Source organism: Protomyctophum parallelum (genome assembly GCF_964188405.1).
Source record: "Protomyctophum parallelum genome assembly, chromosome: 9".
Lineage (NCBI taxonomy): Eukaryota > Metazoa > Chordata > Actinopteri > Myctophiformes > Myctophidae > Protomyctophum > Protomyctophum parallelum.
In genome coordinates, this window is record NC_139706.1 from 2730501 (window position 1) to 2750172 (window position 19672).

At 45.0% G+C, this 19672-nt stretch overlaps 2 protein-coding genes across 2 annotated transcripts in view; one reads left to right on the forward strand and one right to left on the reverse strand.

Moving 5' to 3' along the window:
- fkrp (fukutin related protein) overlaps positions 1 to 19672 on the reverse strand; it is a 101901-nt gene that overhangs the window by 20806 nt on the left and 61423 nt on the right. The window lies entirely within an intron of this gene.
- The window catches only part of strn4 (striatin, calmodulin binding protein 4), an 87999-nt gene that overhangs the window by 16706 nt on the left and 51621 nt on the right, over positions 1 to 19672 (forward strand). Inside the window, 7 exon segments of the mRNA XM_083773549.1 lie at positions 837 to 940; positions 1607 to 1683; positions 2588 to 2666; positions 4412 to 4606; positions 12874 to 13051; positions 17177 to 17333; positions 19563 to 19658. Of these exon segments, the coding sequence (XP_083629675.1) occupies positions 837 to 940; positions 1607 to 1683; positions 2588 to 2666; positions 4412 to 4606; positions 12874 to 13051; positions 17177 to 17333; positions 19563 to 19658 (886 nt within the window).

Consider the following 19672-nt stretch of genomic DNA (forward strand, 5'->3'; position numbering starts at 1 on the left):
AACATGAATCAAATGAACAACTCGATGCTGAGCATGAAACTTAACGAGGGCCACAAATTAATCATCTATTCTTTTCCCAGTGATTATCTTTCCATAATTATTGCGATATTAAATAATAATAATAATCATGAAGCTTGTTTTTTTTCCCAATGAATCGACTAAATCCATTAGTGCGATTAACCACGCATGTCCTATTTTATAATTTGGTGCACAATGTGCAAAACGATTGAAAATAGCCCGTGTTTTGTGTTGTTGAATTAAATCCATTTAGTTTGCACCAGCACTAAATTAACCCATTCTTGGCGGGAACCCCTGTTGGTGTTTTATTTAAGCATTATGTTATACTTTAGCTATTGAAAAGTAGCAGATCTACAAGCTCGTAGTGCGCCACTCGGTGGCGCACTACGAGCTTGTAGGTCTGCTATTTTTGAAAAATCGTGAAAATGTGCCGCAAATTTGGAATATATATTTTTTTCAGAACCAACGTTTTTAACTCAAATCTTTGCTTCTGGGGGAGTCCCTGGAACAAAACCTTTTCAGATGTGGGTCGGAGGCCAATTACATATAATTTTTGGGGTCCTTGACATGAAATATTGAGAAACCACTGATGTAGAAAACTGTATTTCAGAAAACTGGAGGGTTTAAGACATTTTTTTTAAATGTCGACGACGTCGGGTCAGAATGGGTTAACCGACGTCTGCTTTTCGACAGCGTCTGTGCAGCTGTGATGCTCTAAACTGGGTTAACATGCACATGTGCATTCAGCGGATATGTGCCTTAATTAACAGCCTCTCTTTTATGTGTGTCTGTGTGTGTGTGTGTGTGTGTGTGTGCAGGCTCAGGTGGCGTTCCTTCAGGGCGAGAGGAAAGGACAGGAAAACATGAAGCAGGACCTGGTTAGAAGAATCAAGATGCTGGAATACGCTCTGAAACAAGAGAGGTTAGACACACACACACACGCCAGTGTTGTTTTCGTCGACTAAAACTTAAGACGAAATTTTTTCCGTCGACTACCTTTTTTCACTGACTAAAACTAAATAAAAACGAATCTATGATGACTAAAACTAAGACTAAATATACTGACAATTTCGTCGACAAATAAAAAACTAGACTAAAATGCGCTGCGACGCATTGTGGGATTGTAGATCTGCTATTTTCAGCATGCAACCAAAGTGTAAAATATGTCATTACGACATCAAGGCCTGTCAAAACACATTTTAGTCGACTAAATCAACTGTAGATTTAGTCGACTAAAATCGTATGACATTTAGTCGACTAAAACTAGACTAAACACTAGAACATTCCAGGTGACTAAAATGTGACTAAAACTAAGTGAAAACTATTCAAGACTAAAACTAAAATAGAAATTTGCTGCCAAAAACAACACTGACACACACACACACACACACACACACACACACACACACACACACACACACACACACACACACACACACACACACACACACACACACACACACACACACACACACACACAGCATTCTGTATGGATGGATGGATGGAGATGTTTTGGATGTTTTCTTCCTGTGTTTAGAGGCATTCTCTTGTAACACTGCCCCCGTGTGGTGGTTTGTGTGCGTTGCAGGGCCAAGCATCAGAAGTTGAAAAGTGGAGGCGATCAGAGTCCAGGAGACAAGAAGCCTGAGATGGAGGCGGAGCAACGTATGTATGACAGCGCTGTTGATTTCCTCGACTAAAACTAAGATGCAAATTGTTTGTCGACTACCTTTTTCCTTAAACTAAAACTAAATGGAAACTAAATGAAAACAAAGCTATGGTGACTAAAACTGAGACTAAATATACTGACAATTTCCTAGACAAATAAAAACTAGACGCAAATGTTAGGAAGGGCCTAGTGGACAAGAGATCCACTATAAGTCATTTTACACTTGGTTGCATGCTGAAAATAGCAGATCTACAACGTCACGCTGTGACGCGTTGTGAGCTTGTAGATCGGCTATTTTCAGCAAGTGTAAAATCGGGTCATTACGACGGCATCGAGGACCGCCGAAATACATTTTAGTCGACTACATCAACTGTAGATTCAGTCGACTAAAATCTCATGACATTTAGTCGACTAAAACTAGAGTAACACTGAGACATTCCAGGTGTCATTAGAAAGCCTACTTTCCTTAGTGGAAGCACTCTGAGGCTGAGGCCAAAAGGGCATTTTGTTTCCACCGGGGAAAAAAAAAAAACTTTTAGTTACTAGCAGGCATAGACATCAAAAAAAGAGAAAAACCTTCCAAGGAAAGGACTGCACACTCCAGGGAACAGAGACGGACAACTTACTGCATCAAACTTATTTATTAGCACGACGCGTTTCGCCGTGAGCTTCGTCATAATATATACCGTAATCCAATATATCTCCTATGTCTAATATCTCCCAGGTTCTTAGTTTTTCAGCTATGACCCCTCCTATTTGCTGATTCCGTCCGTAAAGTGCATGTCATCCAAAGAAAAACCCCGGTTATTGATTGCATTTTGTATATTCTTGTATAATTAAACCTTTGTTTTGGTATTGTACACCACGAAGTCCACGACCATTTCTTTCTTGTCCCCGCAGTACCCAATGGGCCCGCTGAGTCCGATTCTGAGCCAGCCAATCAGATGTCCTGGAAAGAGGGCCGTCAGCTACTACGCAAGTAAGCCTTCCTTTAGCCCCTCCTTTATTCAGCTATTGGTGTAGATTTAGCCCCTCCTTCCTTTAGCCCCTCCTTTATTCAGCTATTAGTGTATGTAAGGGCCAAATGAGTACAATTATCAAGTGAATTTGTGACCATGGGGTGGCGCTGTTGTCCTTATAAGCGTCAGGTTCACTGGCATTTGTAGGGAGGATTGACCCGGAAGGGCAATGGTTTTTGACTGCAGGTATGTCACTGTTGTTCAAACACTGTGGAGCGAAATGTCTGTTTGTTGGAAATGTTTATTTATCTGTCTCCAATTATGGGTTGTTTTATGAAAACGCAGATGTACTGTACTGACTATGGTGAACAGGTGAAGCAAGCAATACATATTTAAAAGCACGAAGAGCTGCCTGTGTTTATCATTGGAGCACTGACTCACAGCGAACGGTACAAGTCTTAATCAGACCAGTGTGTGTCCAGTGGAAACCTCGTATGAATCTGATCTCAGGTCAGAATGGGTTAACAGCAGCGCGTCAACCAGGTCCAACCACGGGGTCAATACCTCGAGAGACGGAGGCTCTCGTAGTGTAGATAAGATTTCCGTCTTGTGAATTCCTGTTGACGATGAATGGAGAATTTCCGTCATGTGTTTACATGTTACGTCATGATGGTGTACGATGATAAGAGTGCCCCCCTCACTTCACACGGGTGTCATTTCTTTTTTGGAGGGACAAAAGCTGTATATAGGAGGGGCTAGCACCTCCTATATACAGCTTTTGTCCCCACAAAATGTCCACAACACAAACATGAAATGCCATTTGACAATGAAGGGAAAGATTTCGTCCTCTTGTCCCCTCACGTCTCATATTTGCCATCGACAATGAAAGGAGAAATTAGGTCAAATGTCCGCAAAACACAAACATAAGGGAAACGTAAAACTCCTCCTTAGACTGAGACTGTGAAATTTGGCCAAATATGACGTAAACTTGCGCGCCACCGAGTGGCGCGCTACGAGCTTGTAGGTCTGCTATTTTTGAAAAATCAAAGAACGACTAGCCTGACCTAAGCAGAGACATTTCTGGTCTAGAGGGGCGGGTCGCGCCTCAGAAATGCGCGCACCCTGATTGGATCTCATCGATCTGTCCGTCACTCCCGGCCCCTCCTCTCCCCCCTAGTGCAGCTCTACGTCACATCATTTAGAGCGACGCCCACCCGGAAGGGTTGACTCCCACTTTTAGACTGGTTCAGCCCACGGCTTTTTCCAGGCTTTCATCTTTCGCGCAGACGAAATTAAAGCCTGGGTATCGAGGCTAAAGAACGACTGACATAGAAACATGGCTTTTTCAGAAAACTGTCAGGCTGTAGAAGACATTTTTAGAATGTGATCTCAGGTCAAAATGGGTTAATATTGTAACCGCGAGGCAGCGACATTTGTTTTCATCAAACGCCTCAATTCAGAGAAAAAAAAAAAGCAATAATTTCATCTACGGACCACAGCGGAGCTGAGCGTTAGACGCAGTGCTAGAGAGACGGTAGCTATCAGCCAGCTTTTTCTGAAATGGGGGGGAAAAAACAACCCCCAAAAAGTGGTAAAAGTCGTCTTCTGCAGGGAGAGCCATTGGGGGGGGGGAAAGTCCTGAAAGGAAATGAGGTTTACTAAAGTAAAATCACTGTCCTAAAATGTCGATGTCCTCACAAGTATAGTAATACTTTACAAACGTGTGTGTGTGTATGTGTGTGTGTGTGTGTGTGTGTGCGCGTAGGTACCTGGAGGAGGTGGGATACTCGGACACCATCCTGGACATGCGGTCCAAGCGCGTGCGCTCCTTATTGGGCCGGAGCAGCCCCGAGGCCAACGGCCCCCCGCCCAGCGACCCCCCGCCAGAGCCCGAGGCCCTGGCCCTGGCAGGGGCCGGGGAGTCCCTGCTGGTCAGACAGATAGAGGAGCAGATTAAGAGGTCAGTGAGACTAGTGGGAAATATATTGAATATTTACAATTACAACCTAGAAACGACTTCATCTTGGTTAACAGTTTTAACCCATTTTTGGGTGGGAACCCGTTTTGGTGTTTTTTAGCATTATGTTATACTTTAGCTATTGGAAAAATAGCAGCTCTACAAGTTCATAGCGCGGCACAGAGTTCCGCGTAGGCCTGCTGTTTTTGAAAAATCGTGAAAATGTGACTCAAATCTTTGAATATGTTGTTACAGAGTGAATCTTTGCTTCTGGGGGGAGGTCCCTGGAACGACACATTTTCAGATGGGGGTTGTGGCCAAATACATATAATTTTTGGGGTCCTTGACATGAAATATTGAGAAACACTGATACAGAAACATGAGGTTTTTCAGAAAACTGTCAGGATTTAAAAGACATTTTAAATCCTAAATGGGTTAATGTCGTGATACCAGATCTCCCTGCCATGTTTTCACCATAGACTGTAAAAAATATGGACAAAGCGTTCGCCGGGTCTAACATGAACGTAAAATGAAGCCTGTAATAATATGGATGTAAGTCGCCATCTTTCTAGATCCGTTTGGTACCAGCTGGCCATTGGCTGGCTCCGTTTTGGACCAGCTGGCCATTGGCTGCCCAGACAACGAGGCGGGACTTCCCCCCCTTCTTCTCCGTTGGTTTTTATTTTGACTCGAGTGGGAGGGGAATCCCGATCATAGACTGTAACGGTAGCCACGCCCCTCAGAACATACGCGATGTTTTTTTTTCTTTATGGTCATGGGACCATAATTTTCCAAAAACAATATTATGACATTATAAATGAGACTTTAAACTAGTGACTGGAAGAAGAAAGTATTCATGACCATGTTTATTAAGGTAATACAGTCTAGGTGAAGTTGGGCCAAAATACATGGGCCTCTATGGAGCTATGGGGCTTTTTGGGTCCAGTCCAGCGCCACAACAGGCCATTATATGAACTACCGATTTCAAATGAGGCTTCACGAAATATCTGGCTGACTGCCCCCCTGGTTTTCACTAACCTTCGAAGAGCCACTGCGTCGACCGCCGAGTCGCTTGTCATGAAAAGAACGGTGTAGTCGCTTGTCGTAGCGTTAAGAAATATTCCAAAGTGGCGATCTCGGCGGAGGAGGAGGGAGGTGCATGCTGCGCGGCACCACCACCGCTGCCATTGTAATTAGGCCTGTCAAAAAAAATCGATTCGAGTTAGAATCGCGATTCTAATGCCGTCCGATTCAGAATCGATTCTCATTTTCCAAAAATCATTTTTTTTTCTTTTTCTTTTTTTTTCTTGCACAAATACCTGTGCATGCAATGCATTATGGCCTGGGTTTCTGCATAGTGCATTTACTACCAGCTAAGCTAAGCCTGCCAATTGTATTTATTTTACACCTGTTTTAATACTAATGTATTGTTCTGGTATTGAGTGAGAAGAGATTTTGTAACTTTTGTACTGGTTCAAATTTGTGCAAGCTAAATAATATAATGTTCTTACTCTTGGATTTAACCTTTGTGTGTTTAAATCATTCAGTTGATAAAACCTTTACAATTATACAAGCTTTTTCGCAGCCCTAATTGTAATGCATCGGGACTCCATTTCCCACAACCCCTTTGCACGCCAGAGCGACGGGCCTTTTTTGTGATGACGTCATCATCAAAACACGTCACCTATCCCACTCTTGTCATGCGGAAAGTCTCTGTGACTTAGAACTTAATCAAAAACGCGGATTAAACGATGAAAACATAACTCGCACGAACGGGAGGGAAAGTTGTACAGTCAATTAACTCGTGTTCAGGAGTCAAAGTGTTTTAATTGAATTATCATAAAGCAGGTTTTTTGTTTTTATATATTTATATATATTTTTTTTTTCTTTTAATAATAATAATAATAAAACTTTATTTGTATAGCACCTTTTCATGACATGAAATGCAGCTCAAAGTGCTTTACAGAACAATGGAGAATAAAATAAAAGCAAGGCAACGACAAAAAACAAGCAGTAATGCAATACAGCAAGGCAACGACAAAAAACAAGCAGTAATGCAATACAGTGAGGACATGAATAACAAAATAAAATAATAAAAATAAAATAAAAATAAAAGATCAATTAAAAGCAATGTTGTAGAAGTGGGTCTTGAGCTGTGCTTTAAAAATGTCTACAGAGGCTGCCTGACGAAGGTACAGTGGGAGCTTGTTCCATGCCGACGGCCCGTAGAAGCAAAAAGCTGCTTCCCCGTATTTTTTAGTTCAACCTAGTGTCCTTATGTTCAGAAGTTCAGGTCACAGCAGGCTGCGATGCGTTGTGAACTTGAGATCTACTATGCTCGAAGATCTTTATACAGGGCATATAAAGTTCAGTTTCATGTGTAAGTAAACGTGCACACTCTCTCTCTCGTGCAAACGGGTGTGGCGTTCCCCTTTTTACTTAGAAGTTCTATGGTGGCATTTCTATGACATAGATTGGGGGTATGTGGGCATGTAGGCATGTGGGGCAGCTGCATGGCCGTTGACATTAAACACTGCGCGAGTGTGTGCGCACTTATGACGCTGCGGTCATAAATCTGACATTCTGTAATGCTGTACAGACTGGTGGCAGCAAAGCAAACGGATCGATTAACGCAGTGGTTCCCAAAGGGGGTCCTTGAGGCAGTTCCACTTCCAGGGGGTCCCCAGCTAAATGATAGTTTGGAACCCAATGGACCCTTATGGGACTGTAACTCTGAGAGTGTACAAATGGAAGCAAATGGACCTGTTAGGGTCCATTTGCTTCCATTTGTACACTCTCAGAGATAAATGAACATAGATTTTTTTTGCAATATAAATTGGGGGTCCCAGAGATATAAATGCCATTAAATGGGGGTCCGTAGACTAATGCATGTCTGGGGGTCCTTGAAATTAAACGGGTTGAGAATCACTGCTAAGAGCCGTAAAAATCTTCTCTTATGGGGGTCTCTGGCGTGTGTTTTCAAATGGGCGTCCGCGGGGCTAATGAGTAGTATAATTTTGGGGGTCCTTGACATGAAAAGGTTTGGGAACCCCTGGCCTGTAGAACATCACATAATACCTCAACATTACATTTTCAGTCATGAGATTTTATTTTTGTTTTATTCCATGACTATGTACTGTAGCCATTTACTGTAAAAAAAAAAGATATGGACAAAGTGTTCTCCGGGTCTGATATGGACGTAAGATGAAGCCGTGTCAGTAAATCGCCATCTTTGTAGATCCGTTTGGGCCCAGCTGGCCCATTGGCTGGCCCAGACAACAAGGCGGGACTTATCCCCTTCTTCTTCGTTGGTTTTTATTTTGACTCTAGCGATTTTGATAAAATCGCCTGAGATGCATTGTCAAATAATTTGCACTGAACTGCCACACACTTTTTTTTTTTTTTTAGATATTTTTTTGCGGCTTACGCCTTTTATTGATTTTTGAAGGGACAGACAGTAGGCTGACAGGAAACGGGAGAGAGATGGGGGGATGACATGCAGTAAAGGCCGTGTCGGGTCCGGGAGTCGAACCCGCGGCACACTGCGACTGGATTACCAGTCCGGTGCCCAGACCGTTACGCTACGGCCTGGGCCAACTGCCACACACTTAACCCATTCTGGGCGGGAACCCATTTTGGTGTTAGCACTATGTTATGCTTTAGCTATTTAAAAATAGCAGATCTACAAGCTCATGGTGGCGCGCTACGAGCTTGTAGGTCTGCTATTTTTGAAAAATCGAAGAACGACTGACATTTTCAGAATCTGATCTCAGGTTAACAAATCTTTATTGAATAAAGTATTCAGTCAAACCACAAGAGGGGGCTCAAGTACCACCTACTACATCTCTTATGTAACACAGTGACACTGACAGTGGTTTTCAACCAGTGGTGCTCTGTGGACCACCACTCCACCAGTTAGCCTTGAGGCTGTTCCAGGTGGTTTCCACTGGACACACACTGGTCTGATTAACCCATTCTGACCTGAGATCAGATTCTAAAAATGTCAGTCGTTCTTCGATTTTTCAAAAATAGCAGACCTGCGCTATGAGCTTGTAGATCTGCTATTTTTCAATAGCTAAAGCATAACATGATGCTAACACCAAAATGGGTTCCCGTTCAGAATGGGCTAGATATTTAACCCTTATATATTTAACTCTTGATAGTGTAAAATGAAACCAAATTAGAGAATGTAGAATAATTGTTATTTTGCCTGTTTGCCTGTCTCACCTAATGATACAAACAATGAACATCAATACAGAATGGAATTGTGGACAAAATCTTATCCTATTTAGTTTTGTGAGACCAAATCTCATCAAAATGGTCAAATGCAGAATACATAATGTGCCTTGATATGAAAAGGGTTGAACACCACTGTACCATAGGTAGGCAAATATGAACCTTCCCAAATTATATTCAAATAAAAATAATAGTGCAAATAATAACAGTATAGTGGAAATATTAACTGCCAAAGTAACAGACTGGCCTTCCCAACAACAACCTTAGTGCAAAAATCAACTGATTCATATAATAAACAATAATATATCCAGGAAAAAAAACAAAAAAAAAAACAGACTGGCCTTCCCAATGCTTTGATGAATTGAACAAGGTGGACCCTATTGTAAACAAGTGTAATGCTTAATTGGGTTATCCACTCATAGTTAACAGACTGGACTTCCCCAACAACTTTAGTGCACATATCAACTCAAAATAATCTATCCACAAATAAAATAAAAAATACACACTTCCCAAGTAACACACTCAGAGGAGAGGTAGGTTGTTGAACAAGTTAAAGCAGTAGGCTGCCTCAAAATAAAACTATATATATGTATATATATATATATATATATATATATATATATATATATCCATTAATAAAATAAGAGAATGGCCTTTTTTTTAACATAGGTTTATTGATTTTCTTTACAGTAAAAATAAGTATTTTGAAAACAATTTACATATATCCCCCCCCCCCCCACATCCCCATGGCAGCACAAATACAAACAAAATCTTATCACAAAATGTTTTGACAACAATAAATACAGAACAAAAATAAATAAATAATGAAAAAACCCGAAAATAAAACACATTACATACAGTTAAACAAACAAATGCACAATGTCCGTCACAGTTCCCTACCCCCACCCCACGAGAATGGCCTTCCTAACATCACTGGATGATGATGACGGACTTGAAAGGGGAAACAAAACATGTTGTTCCCCTTTTTGACTGGTTTCTCAATTCTCACTACAGCAGCGGTTGTACCTCATAAGCAGGAGTCTCTCAAATCGTTTGTCTGACTGTTGCCTGTTCCTCCTTGGAGTCAGCACAAGGCTGCCCAGGCTAAACAGCCTCTCCACTGGGGCACTAGAAGGCTGCCCAGGCTAAACAGCCTCTCCACTGGGGCACTAGAAGGTGCTGCTGAGGCCTAACCTCCTGCTCATCCACGGGGGAAGGGCGACACTCCTCTCCTCAGGGCGTCTTTCTTGTCCTCTTCTCTCAGCCACCCATTCTGACCTGAGATCGGATTCATACGAGGTTTCCCACTGGACACACACTGGTCTGATTAACCCATTCTGACCTGAGATCAGATTCTAAAAATGTCCGTCGTTCGTTCGATAAAAAAAAAATAGCAGACCTACAAGCTCGTAGCGCGCCACTCGGCGGCGCGCTATGAGCTTGTAGATCTGCTATTTTTCAATAGCTAAAGCATAACATGATGCTAACACCAAAAGGGGTGCCCGTTCAGAATGGGTTAAACTTTGGCAAAGGGACAGCAGCAAGGAGAGCATCTCTGCTGTCCATCACAGAGGCAAATCGTGTCTTGACGGCCTGCGATAATAAAACAATTTAGAAATTAGATATAAATATAATTTATCTTATAGAGTAGTCTACAAAGCATGCATCTCTCTGGAAGGAGTTGACGGGTGAATGGTGCAACAGGCAGAGATGAGTCATGCCCTTAAAAAAATTCACTATATTTTCAGAAGCACAGCTCCATTAAATAAATATTACATTCACAGCGTAATTTAGGGCAAAATGTAAAATACTGCTTCTGGGTGGAAGTGCATTAACTCAGTGCGAGCTTCATGTTAGGGAGGGATGTGCATCTGATTTCTTTCACACGATCACAATAAATCACACTACACTGGTGGTCATTTGACCTTAGACTAGATGTTGGGCTGATTGACGTTTCAATAATAACAATAACAATAATAAAATAATTTATAAATAAAATAATACCTGTACTATGGCATCAGGCAGACTTTCTGTCATCCGGGAGAGCCCAGCCCGCTTTGCCAGTGTCTTAAGGGCAGTCCATACAATCTCCGACCACCGAACTTTTCGTCGGGAAAGATCAGACTTAAATTTTTTCTGCGAAGTAGAGTTCGGAGAGTCACAACATCTGGGAGTGCAGCTTTCAGAACAAAAATTCGGAGGAATGCGTTTCAGAAGTTGCGAGTGACGTCATGTTGTAGTTGTACCGGAGCTTTCCGACGAAAAGTTCGGTTCTGAAGCCAGTAGGAAAGGAAGTTCAGAAATAGCAGACCTACAAGCTTGTAGCGCGCCACCGAGTGGCGCGCTACGAGCTTGTAGGTCTGCTATTTTTGAAAAATCGAAGAACGACTGACATTTTTTAGAATCTGATCTCGGGTCAGAATGGGCTAATCAGACCAGTGTGTGTCCAGTGGAAACCTCGTATGAATCTGATCTCAGGTCAGAATGGGGACAGCACTTCACCAACATCTGTGAATGTCACCTCTTCATCTTCCTCTCCCTCCTCCTCCTCCTCCCAATGAATCTACTGCATGCTGCCGAGTCTCATATATTCTGAAAGCCTTGACAAAGTTCGACCCGTTGTCTGTGACTGTGTGTGACAATCCAAACGCTGAATTTCACTAGCCACAACATCGTATGTGTGGCTGTCCTTTGATTAGTTTGCAGGCAATGGCTGCTTTCTGACGAGAGAAATCGCTTGGGTTAATCCAATGGGCAGTCATTGCCATGAAGCTTTTATTGTGGGCCGTCCAAATGTCAGCGGTGGTTGACACACATTCGACGCTCTCAAATGTCTTCTTTAGCTCACTTTCCATGGTCTTGTAACAATTGTCCAAGAATGTTGTAAAAGTTTTCCTGTCTGTTGTCGGCTGACCGTTCCCCAATATGGGTATTCTTTCGGAAAGACGGAGATTCAACCGTTGAAATTGGCAACATTTCCTCTACTATGTACGAGGCAACAAGGCTGTTTACCTCCGATTTGGAGGTTCCCTTCCGTATTTCAAAATCAATCTTTTGCTGCTTGCTTGGAGTAGGACCTTCGGTGTCGGTCGACAACTCAACGCTGCTCTGCGGATCTCTTGCGTGACCAACTTTGTGTTCTCGTGTTTAGACTTCAGATGTTTCGATAGATTTGACGTCGTGTTCGAGGCAGTAGAAAGAAGCTTCTGACCTGGGCAAAGCCTGCATTTTACTATCACATTCTTGTCTTTCTTTGAAAATAAGTCAAAGTAATGTGCATATTTCCAGCCTTCAAATGTTGTTTTTCTTTGTGTCGGTTGCTGCTATGAGCACTGCCATGTTTCCAGTGATCCTTTGCATTGGGGGGGGGGGGGCGTTGCATCACTAGGGCGCATTTGAAATTGTCCACACAGAGCGCACATATTTTGGTTGTATTGGCCACAATGGCCAATGCGCTCAGTGCTGTATTTTCGAACGCACCCTACCTGTCAATACGAAAAGTGCTGCTGCCGAGCTGACACAGGCTGACACCGGCTGCCGGCTCACCTTTAGTGTTCATGTTCAACTCATCTCCTATTCTCCTTACGCAAATACACACTGCTGAAAGCAGCCACGTGACGCAAGTAACGAGTAACGGCAGCGCTACAGCGACCAGTAACTGTAATGTGATTATCAATTTGGAGGAGGTAGTGTCGTTATATTACTCGTTACCGACCAAAGTAGTGTCGTTACAGTAACGAGATTTTCCGTTACTCGTTGCACCCAACTCTGTTCATGACCATGTTTATTAAGGTAATACAGACTAGGTGAAGTTGGGCCCAAATACATGGACCTCTATGGAGCTATGGGGTTTTTTGGGCCCAATGACAGACGGCGCCACAACAGGCCATTATATGAACTTTCAGGAAGTCAGGATTTCCTACTGGCTTCAGACACTATTGGCTTCACTGCCCCCCTGACTGTAGCAGAGTGGTTAATGTGTGTGTGTGTGTGTGTGTGTGTGTGTGTGTGTGTGCGTGCGCGTGTACATTTAGGAACGCGGGGAAGGAGAGCTCTAAGGAGCGTCTGGGCGGCTCAGTTCTCGCCCAGATCCCCTTCCTGCACGGCTGCGAGGACGACGACGAGGACGACAGCGACGAAGAGGACGACTTCCAAGGCATGGCCACGGACTGCATCGACGGCCCGCGCAAGAACAAAAAGTCCCGTGTCAAGGTATGTGTACCGTCGTCAAGGTATGGTGTACCGTCGTCAAGGTATGTGTACCGTCGTCAAGGTATGTGTACCGTCGTCAAGGTATGTGTACCGTCGTCAAGGTATGTGTACCGTCGTCAAGGTATGTGTACCGTCGTCAAGGTATGTGTACCGTCGTCAAGGTATGTGTACCGTCGTCAAGGTATGTGTACCGTCGTCAAGGTATGTGTACCGTCGTCAAGGTATGTGTACCGTCGTCAAGGTATGTGTACCGTCGTCAAGGTATGTGTACCGTTGTCAAGGTATGGTGTACCGTCGTCAAGGTATGGTGTACCGTCGTCAAGGTATGTGTACCGTCGTCAAGGTATGGTGTACCGTCGTCAAGGTATGTGTACCGTCATCAAGGTATGGTGTACCGTCGTCAAGGTATGTGTACCGTCGTCAAGGTATGTGTACCGTCGTCAAGGTATGGTGTACCGTCGTCAAGGTATGTGTACCGTCGTCAAGGTATGGTGTACCGTCGTCAAGGTATGTGTACCGTCGTCAAGGTATGGTGTACCGTCGTCAAGGTATGTGTACCGTCGTCAAGGTATGTGTACCGTCGTCAAGGTATGTGTACCGTCGTCAAGGTATGTGTACCGTCGTCAAGGTATGTGTACCGTCGTCAAGGTATGTGTACCGTCGTCAAGGTATGTGTACCGTCGTCAAGGTATGTGTACCGTCGTCAAGGTATGGTGTACCGTCGTCAAGGTATGTGTTTTATATCGCTGTTTTAGTATCCCCACTTAACCCATTCTGACCTGAGATCAGATTCATACGAGGTTTCCACTGGACACACACACTGGTCTGATTAACCCATTCTGACCTGAGATCAGATTCTAAAAATGTCCGTCGTTCTTCGATTCTTCAAAAATAGCAGACCTGCTATTTTTCAATAGGTATAGCACGACATGATGCTAACACCAAAATGGGTGCCCGGTCAGAATGGGTTAACCCATTAAGACCTGAGTTTGATTCTACAAATGTTATGTTATGGTTATGGCAAAACTTAACTTAAATAATAATCACTATTATGGGTCCATAAAACATTTATTCAGCCCTTTTGAATGCATTAATTGCATACACTATTCGGTGATATATTTTCTGCCTATTCGGGCCGAAACCGAATAGGCCGAAAATGCATTTTTTAAGCCATTTTCTGCCGAACATTTTCTGCGGCCGAATATTCGGTGCATCACTAGTTAAAATAGAATGTTTATACCGAGTAAGTAAAGAATAAATAATCTCTCAATCACCTGGTAATGACTGTGACACAGTCCTGTAGCTCAAAGGTCAGAAGGTCAGTCCTTGCTACCACAATGTTTCCAGCCAGACGGGTCTAGTCCAGAATGCCACTTAAGCACTATATACTTTGTTGTACAACAAATAGCGAAAATAGTTGACCTACAAGCTTGTAGATGTTTGGAAAACGTGAAAGATTTAGAAAGCTTTTGCCTATAATGCCATGTTGAAAGTGGTTATCACTTAACATACCTACACCCACACAGTATCATTGGTATGAAGTGTAACTGAATATCGCTGTTTTAGTATCCCCACTTAGTATACCCATTAAAACCTGAGTTTGATTCTACAAATGTTATGTTATGGTTATGGCAAAACTTCACTTAAATAATATTCACTATTATGGGTCCATAAATCATTTATTCAGCTCTTTTGAATGCATTAATTGCATACACTATTCGGTCATATATTTTCTGCCTACTTGGGCCGAAACTGAATAGGCCGAAAATGCATTTTTTAAGCCATTTTCTGCCGAATACTTTCGGCGGCCGAAAATTTTTTCAGATGGGGGTCGGCGGCCAAATCCGTACAGAAAAGGTTGAGCACTACTGACATAGAAACATAATAGTAGAAAACTGTTAGGATTTAGAAGACTTTTTTTTGTTTAGAATCGGCCTCGGGTCTAAATGGGTTAAAATTCCACAATGGTGCCATCCAGCAGCGTAACGAGGCTACTTTTTGCTCAACTAAATTTGGAATTCCAGACATTCACCCTTGTAAGGGAGTATTTCTACATTGCGGTCTTGTTACTTTTATTTAACCCATTTTGGGGCGGGAACCCCTTTTGGTGTTCTAAGCATTATGTTATATTTTAGCTATTGAAAAATAGCAGATCTACAAGCTCGTAGCGTGCCACTCGGTGGCACGCTATGAGCTTGTAGATCTGCTATTTTTGAAAAATCGTGAAAACGTGGCGCAAATCTTTGAATATATATTCTCTCGACCAATTTTAACTCAAATCTTTGCTTCTGGGGGGTCCCTGGAACAACATATTTTGAGATGGGGGGTCGGCGGCCAATAGCATATAATTTTTTGGAGTCCTTGACATGAAAGCGATATAAGGCCTAGACACATACTGTAGGTATTTCAGAAAACTGTCAGGATTTAGAAGACCTTTTTTTAATTTCGACGTCAGGCCACTGGGGGGAGAAAACAATCCATTTCTGTCCACGACTCCCTCTGTTCTCCTCAATAATCTGTCTCTGTCTGTCCCTCTCTGTCTGTCCCTCTCTGTCTGTCCCTCTGTCTGTCCCTCTCTGTCTGTCCCTCTCTGTCTGTCCCTCTCTGTCTGTCCCTCTGTCTGTCCCTCTCTGTCTGTCCCTCTCTGTCTGTCCCTCTGTCTGTCCCTCTCTGTCTGTCCCTCTCTGTCTGTCCCTCTCTGTCTGTCCCTCTCTGTCTGTCCCTCTGTCTGTCCCTCTCTGTCTGTCCCTCTCTGTCTGTCCCTCTCTGTCTGTCCCTCTCTGTCTGTCCCTCCTGTCTGTCCCTCTATGTCTGTCTGTCCCTCCCGTCTGTCTGTCCCTCTCTGTCTGTCCCTCTCTGTCTGTCCCTCTCTGTCTGTCTGTCCCTCTCTGTCTGTCCCTCCTGTCTGTCCCTCTCTGTCTGTCTGTCCCTCCTGTCTGTCTGTCTGTCTGTCTGTCCCTCCTGTCTGTCCCTCTCTGTCTGTCCCTCCTGTCTGTCCCTCTCTGTCTGTCCCTCTCTGTCTGTCCCTCTCTGTCTGTCCCTCTCTGTCTGTCCCTCTCTGTCTGTCCCTCTCTGTCTGTCCCTCTGTCTGTCCCTCTCTGTCTGTCCCTCTCTGTCTGTCCCTCTCTGTCTGTCTGTCCCTCTCTGTCTGTCCCTCTCTGTCTGTCCCTCTGTCTGTCCCTCTGTCTGTCCCTCTCTGTCTGTCCCTCTCTGTCTGTCCCTCTCTGTCTGTCCCTCTCTGTCTGTCCCTCTCTGTCTGTCCCTCCTGTCTGTCCCTCTGTCTGTCCCTCTGTCTGTCCCTCTCTGTCTGTCCCTCCTGTCTGTCCCTCTCTGTCTGTCCCTCTCTGTCTGTCTGTCCCTCCTGTCTGTCTGTCCCTCTCTGTCTGTCTGTCCCTCCTGTCTGTCCCTCTCTGTCTGTCCCTCTCTGTCTGTCCCTCTCTGTCTGTCTGTCCCTCCTGTCTGTCTGTCCCTCTCTGTCTGTCTGTCCCTCCTGTCTGTCTGTCCCTCTCTGTCTGTCTGTCCCTCCTGTCTGTCCCTCCTGTCTGTCCCTCCTGTCTGACCCTCTCTGTCTGTCTGTCCCTCCTGTCTGTCCCTCCTGTCTGTCCCTCTCTGTCTGTCTGTCCCTCCTGTCTGTCCCTCCTGTCTGTCCCTCCTGTCTGTCCCTCTCTGTCTGTCTGTCCCTCCTGTCTGTCCCTCTCTGTCTGTCTGTCCCTCTCTGTCTGTCCCTCCTGTCTGTCCCTCTCTGTCTGTCTGTCCCTCCTGTCTGTCTGTCCCTCTCTGTCTGTCCCTCCTGTCTGTCCCTCTCTGTCTGTCTGTCCCTCCTGTCTGTCCCTCCTGTCTGTCTGTCCCTCTCTGTCTGTCTGTCCCTCTCTGTCTGTCTGTCTGTCTGTCCCTCCTGTCTGTCCCTCTCTGTCTGTCCCTCCTGTCTGTCCCTCTCTGTCTGTCTGTCCCTCTCTGTCTGTCTGTCCCTCCTGTCTGTCTGTCCCTCTCTGTCTGTCCCTCTCTGTCTGTCCCTCCTGTCTGTCCCTCTCTGTCTGTCTGTCCCTCCTGTCTGTCTGTCCCTCTCTGTCTGTCCCTCCTGTCTGTCCCTCTCTGTCTGTCTGTCCCTCTCCTGTCTGTCCCCAGATGGGTTCGGAGCCCATGACCACGGAGCTGGACCCAGACGAGGACGAGGACGAGGACGACTCGGAGGACGCGCTCAGCGAGTTTGACTTCCTGGGCTCGGGGGAGGAGGGGGAGGGTGCGGGAGAGGCCCGGATCTCAGGGGACGGACGGGAGTTAGGTACGCTGTTGCCGTTGTAGTTGAAAAAAAAAAAAAAAAAAAACTGCCAACTGCCTGCCAGCACTTTGGCACCAACCACTGCCTCTTCTCCATCACTGCCACCAGTGTATATATCTGTCCCCCCCTCCTCTCCCTCTATCCCCCCCCCCCATCTTTTTCTCGCTATTGTCCTGGCATCTCCTCTTTATTGTCAAATAAAACTGTTGTCATTCCCAAGCACTCTCGTCTCTCTGTTGCCTGTTTCATGAACTCTTGTCGATGCCTGTCGCTCTTGCAGCTGTGATTCCACTCCTCTCTCTCTCTCTCTCTCTCTCTCTCTCTCTCTCTCTCCCTCCTCTCTCTCTCTCTCCCTCTCTCTGAGTCTCTTGTGGTCAGACATCATGCTCAAAGGACACTGTGCATGTTGTCTGTCCTCGGCCTCGGATATATACTTCCTTGCACTGTGGTGTTACTCGCTGACAGCGTGCTGATTTTCAAGCTAACGGCTAATGATATATTGTATCCCCCCCCCCCCCACCCCCACCCCTTTCTCCCAATATAGCCGATTTCCCACTTTTCTCCACGCGTGTAGTCCCTGCTGACCCCTACAGTGTGGGAGGGTGTAGACGGCATTACTTGGACAAGGAGAATGCTTGCGTGATGAAACCCTTTGCTCAGAAAAAAGCACCAGCACTCTGGTCTGGTTTATTTATCGACGGTGACCCCGGCAGCCGTTCGGGGACGTGTTCCTGAGTGGGAAAGGGGGCTGAAATCCTGCAAGAGGGCACTTTTTGACAAAAAATAGAGAAAATAGCAGATCTACAAGCTATCAACGCGTCGCGCTGCGACGCGTTGAGAGCTTGTAGATCTGCTATTTTCGTGGGGGAAAACCCAGCACTTTTTAGCTAGTGGAGGGGGATGCGGTGTATAACGACATGGATTTCTAAACAAATTTGTTCAACGCAAAAATACTGTGTTCAAGTTCCCCGAGACTTCGGAAAAAAGCAAGGAAAGGAGAGGAGAGGAGGGCATTTGGCATTTCTTCCACCATGTAGTAAATGATGCATTCGTGGTCTGGAAAGGGCAGTTGTCTTACAGACGGGTAAAAGGGCAGTTGTCTTACTGACGGGTGAAAGGGCAGTTGTCTTACAGACGGGTAAAAGGGCAGTTGTCTTACAGACGGGTGAAAGGGCAGTTGTCTTACAGACGGGTGAAAGGGCAGTTGTCTTACAGACGGGTGAAAGGGCAGTTGTCTTACAGGCGGGTGAAAGGGCAGTTGTCTTACAGACGGGTAAAAGGGCAGTTGTCTTACAGACGGGTGAAAGGGCAGTTGTCTTACAGACGGGTAAAAAGGGCAGTTGTCTTACAGACGGGTGAAAGGGCAGTTGTCTTACAGACGGGTGAAAAGGGCAGTTGTCTTACAGACGGGTGAAAAGGGCAGTTGTCTTACAGACGGGTAAAAGGGCAGTTGTTGTATAGATGGGTTAAAGGGGCAGGGGCTGAAGATGCCCCCTTATGTGTGCTGCACATTTATCGCTGCCCAAACGGCTCCCCTGGCCAAACTACAGTAGTCATAACGTAGTGTGGCGGAGATCGCCCTCCCATGCCCGGGGTCTCACCCCTCAAAACACGGCCAGTCGTGTTTGTCGGGAGTTTAATCGAAACCACCCCCCGCCACCCGAAAGCCCCCCCACACGCCACCCGAATTCCCCCCACACGCATTCGTCAGCTTGAAAACCTGTTAAAATGTGAAAGTCGGCGAGTGACACCAAATGGCGAGATGCAGTATTAATGAATGAGGCTTTTCCCCGTACGTACACATGATGCTAAAAAGAACCTTGAGGCACATTTACCGTCTTTCACCTCCCTGTTCGCTATCTGCTCCTTTTTCCTTATCATAGTTGACATACATCCGGGCATCTTCTCCACATGTATTTATATTCCTGTGCAGTATAAATATATAATATATAATATATATATATATATATATATATATAAATAATACCATAATTTGCCTTTGTCTTCCCTACGGGTCCGTTTCTCTTGGTCTCTCTTCCATCTGTCTGTCCTCACTCTCTCTCTTTGCATGACTGTGTGTTTCTCTCTCTCTCTCTCTCTCTCTCTCTCTCTCTCTCTCTCAATCTCTCCGTTTCTCTCTCACACACACACACACACACACACACACACACACACACCCCTCTCTGTTTCTCTCTCTCTCTGTCTCTGTCTCTCTCTCGTTGTCGGGTTCAGAAAACCGCAGGAACAAGTTACAGGGTTTGATGTCGGACTTCCCTCCCAAACCGTCCCCGCCCCCCTCTGCGTCGGGACCGGCCCGTTCCGGGGAAGGTAAGGATCCCCGC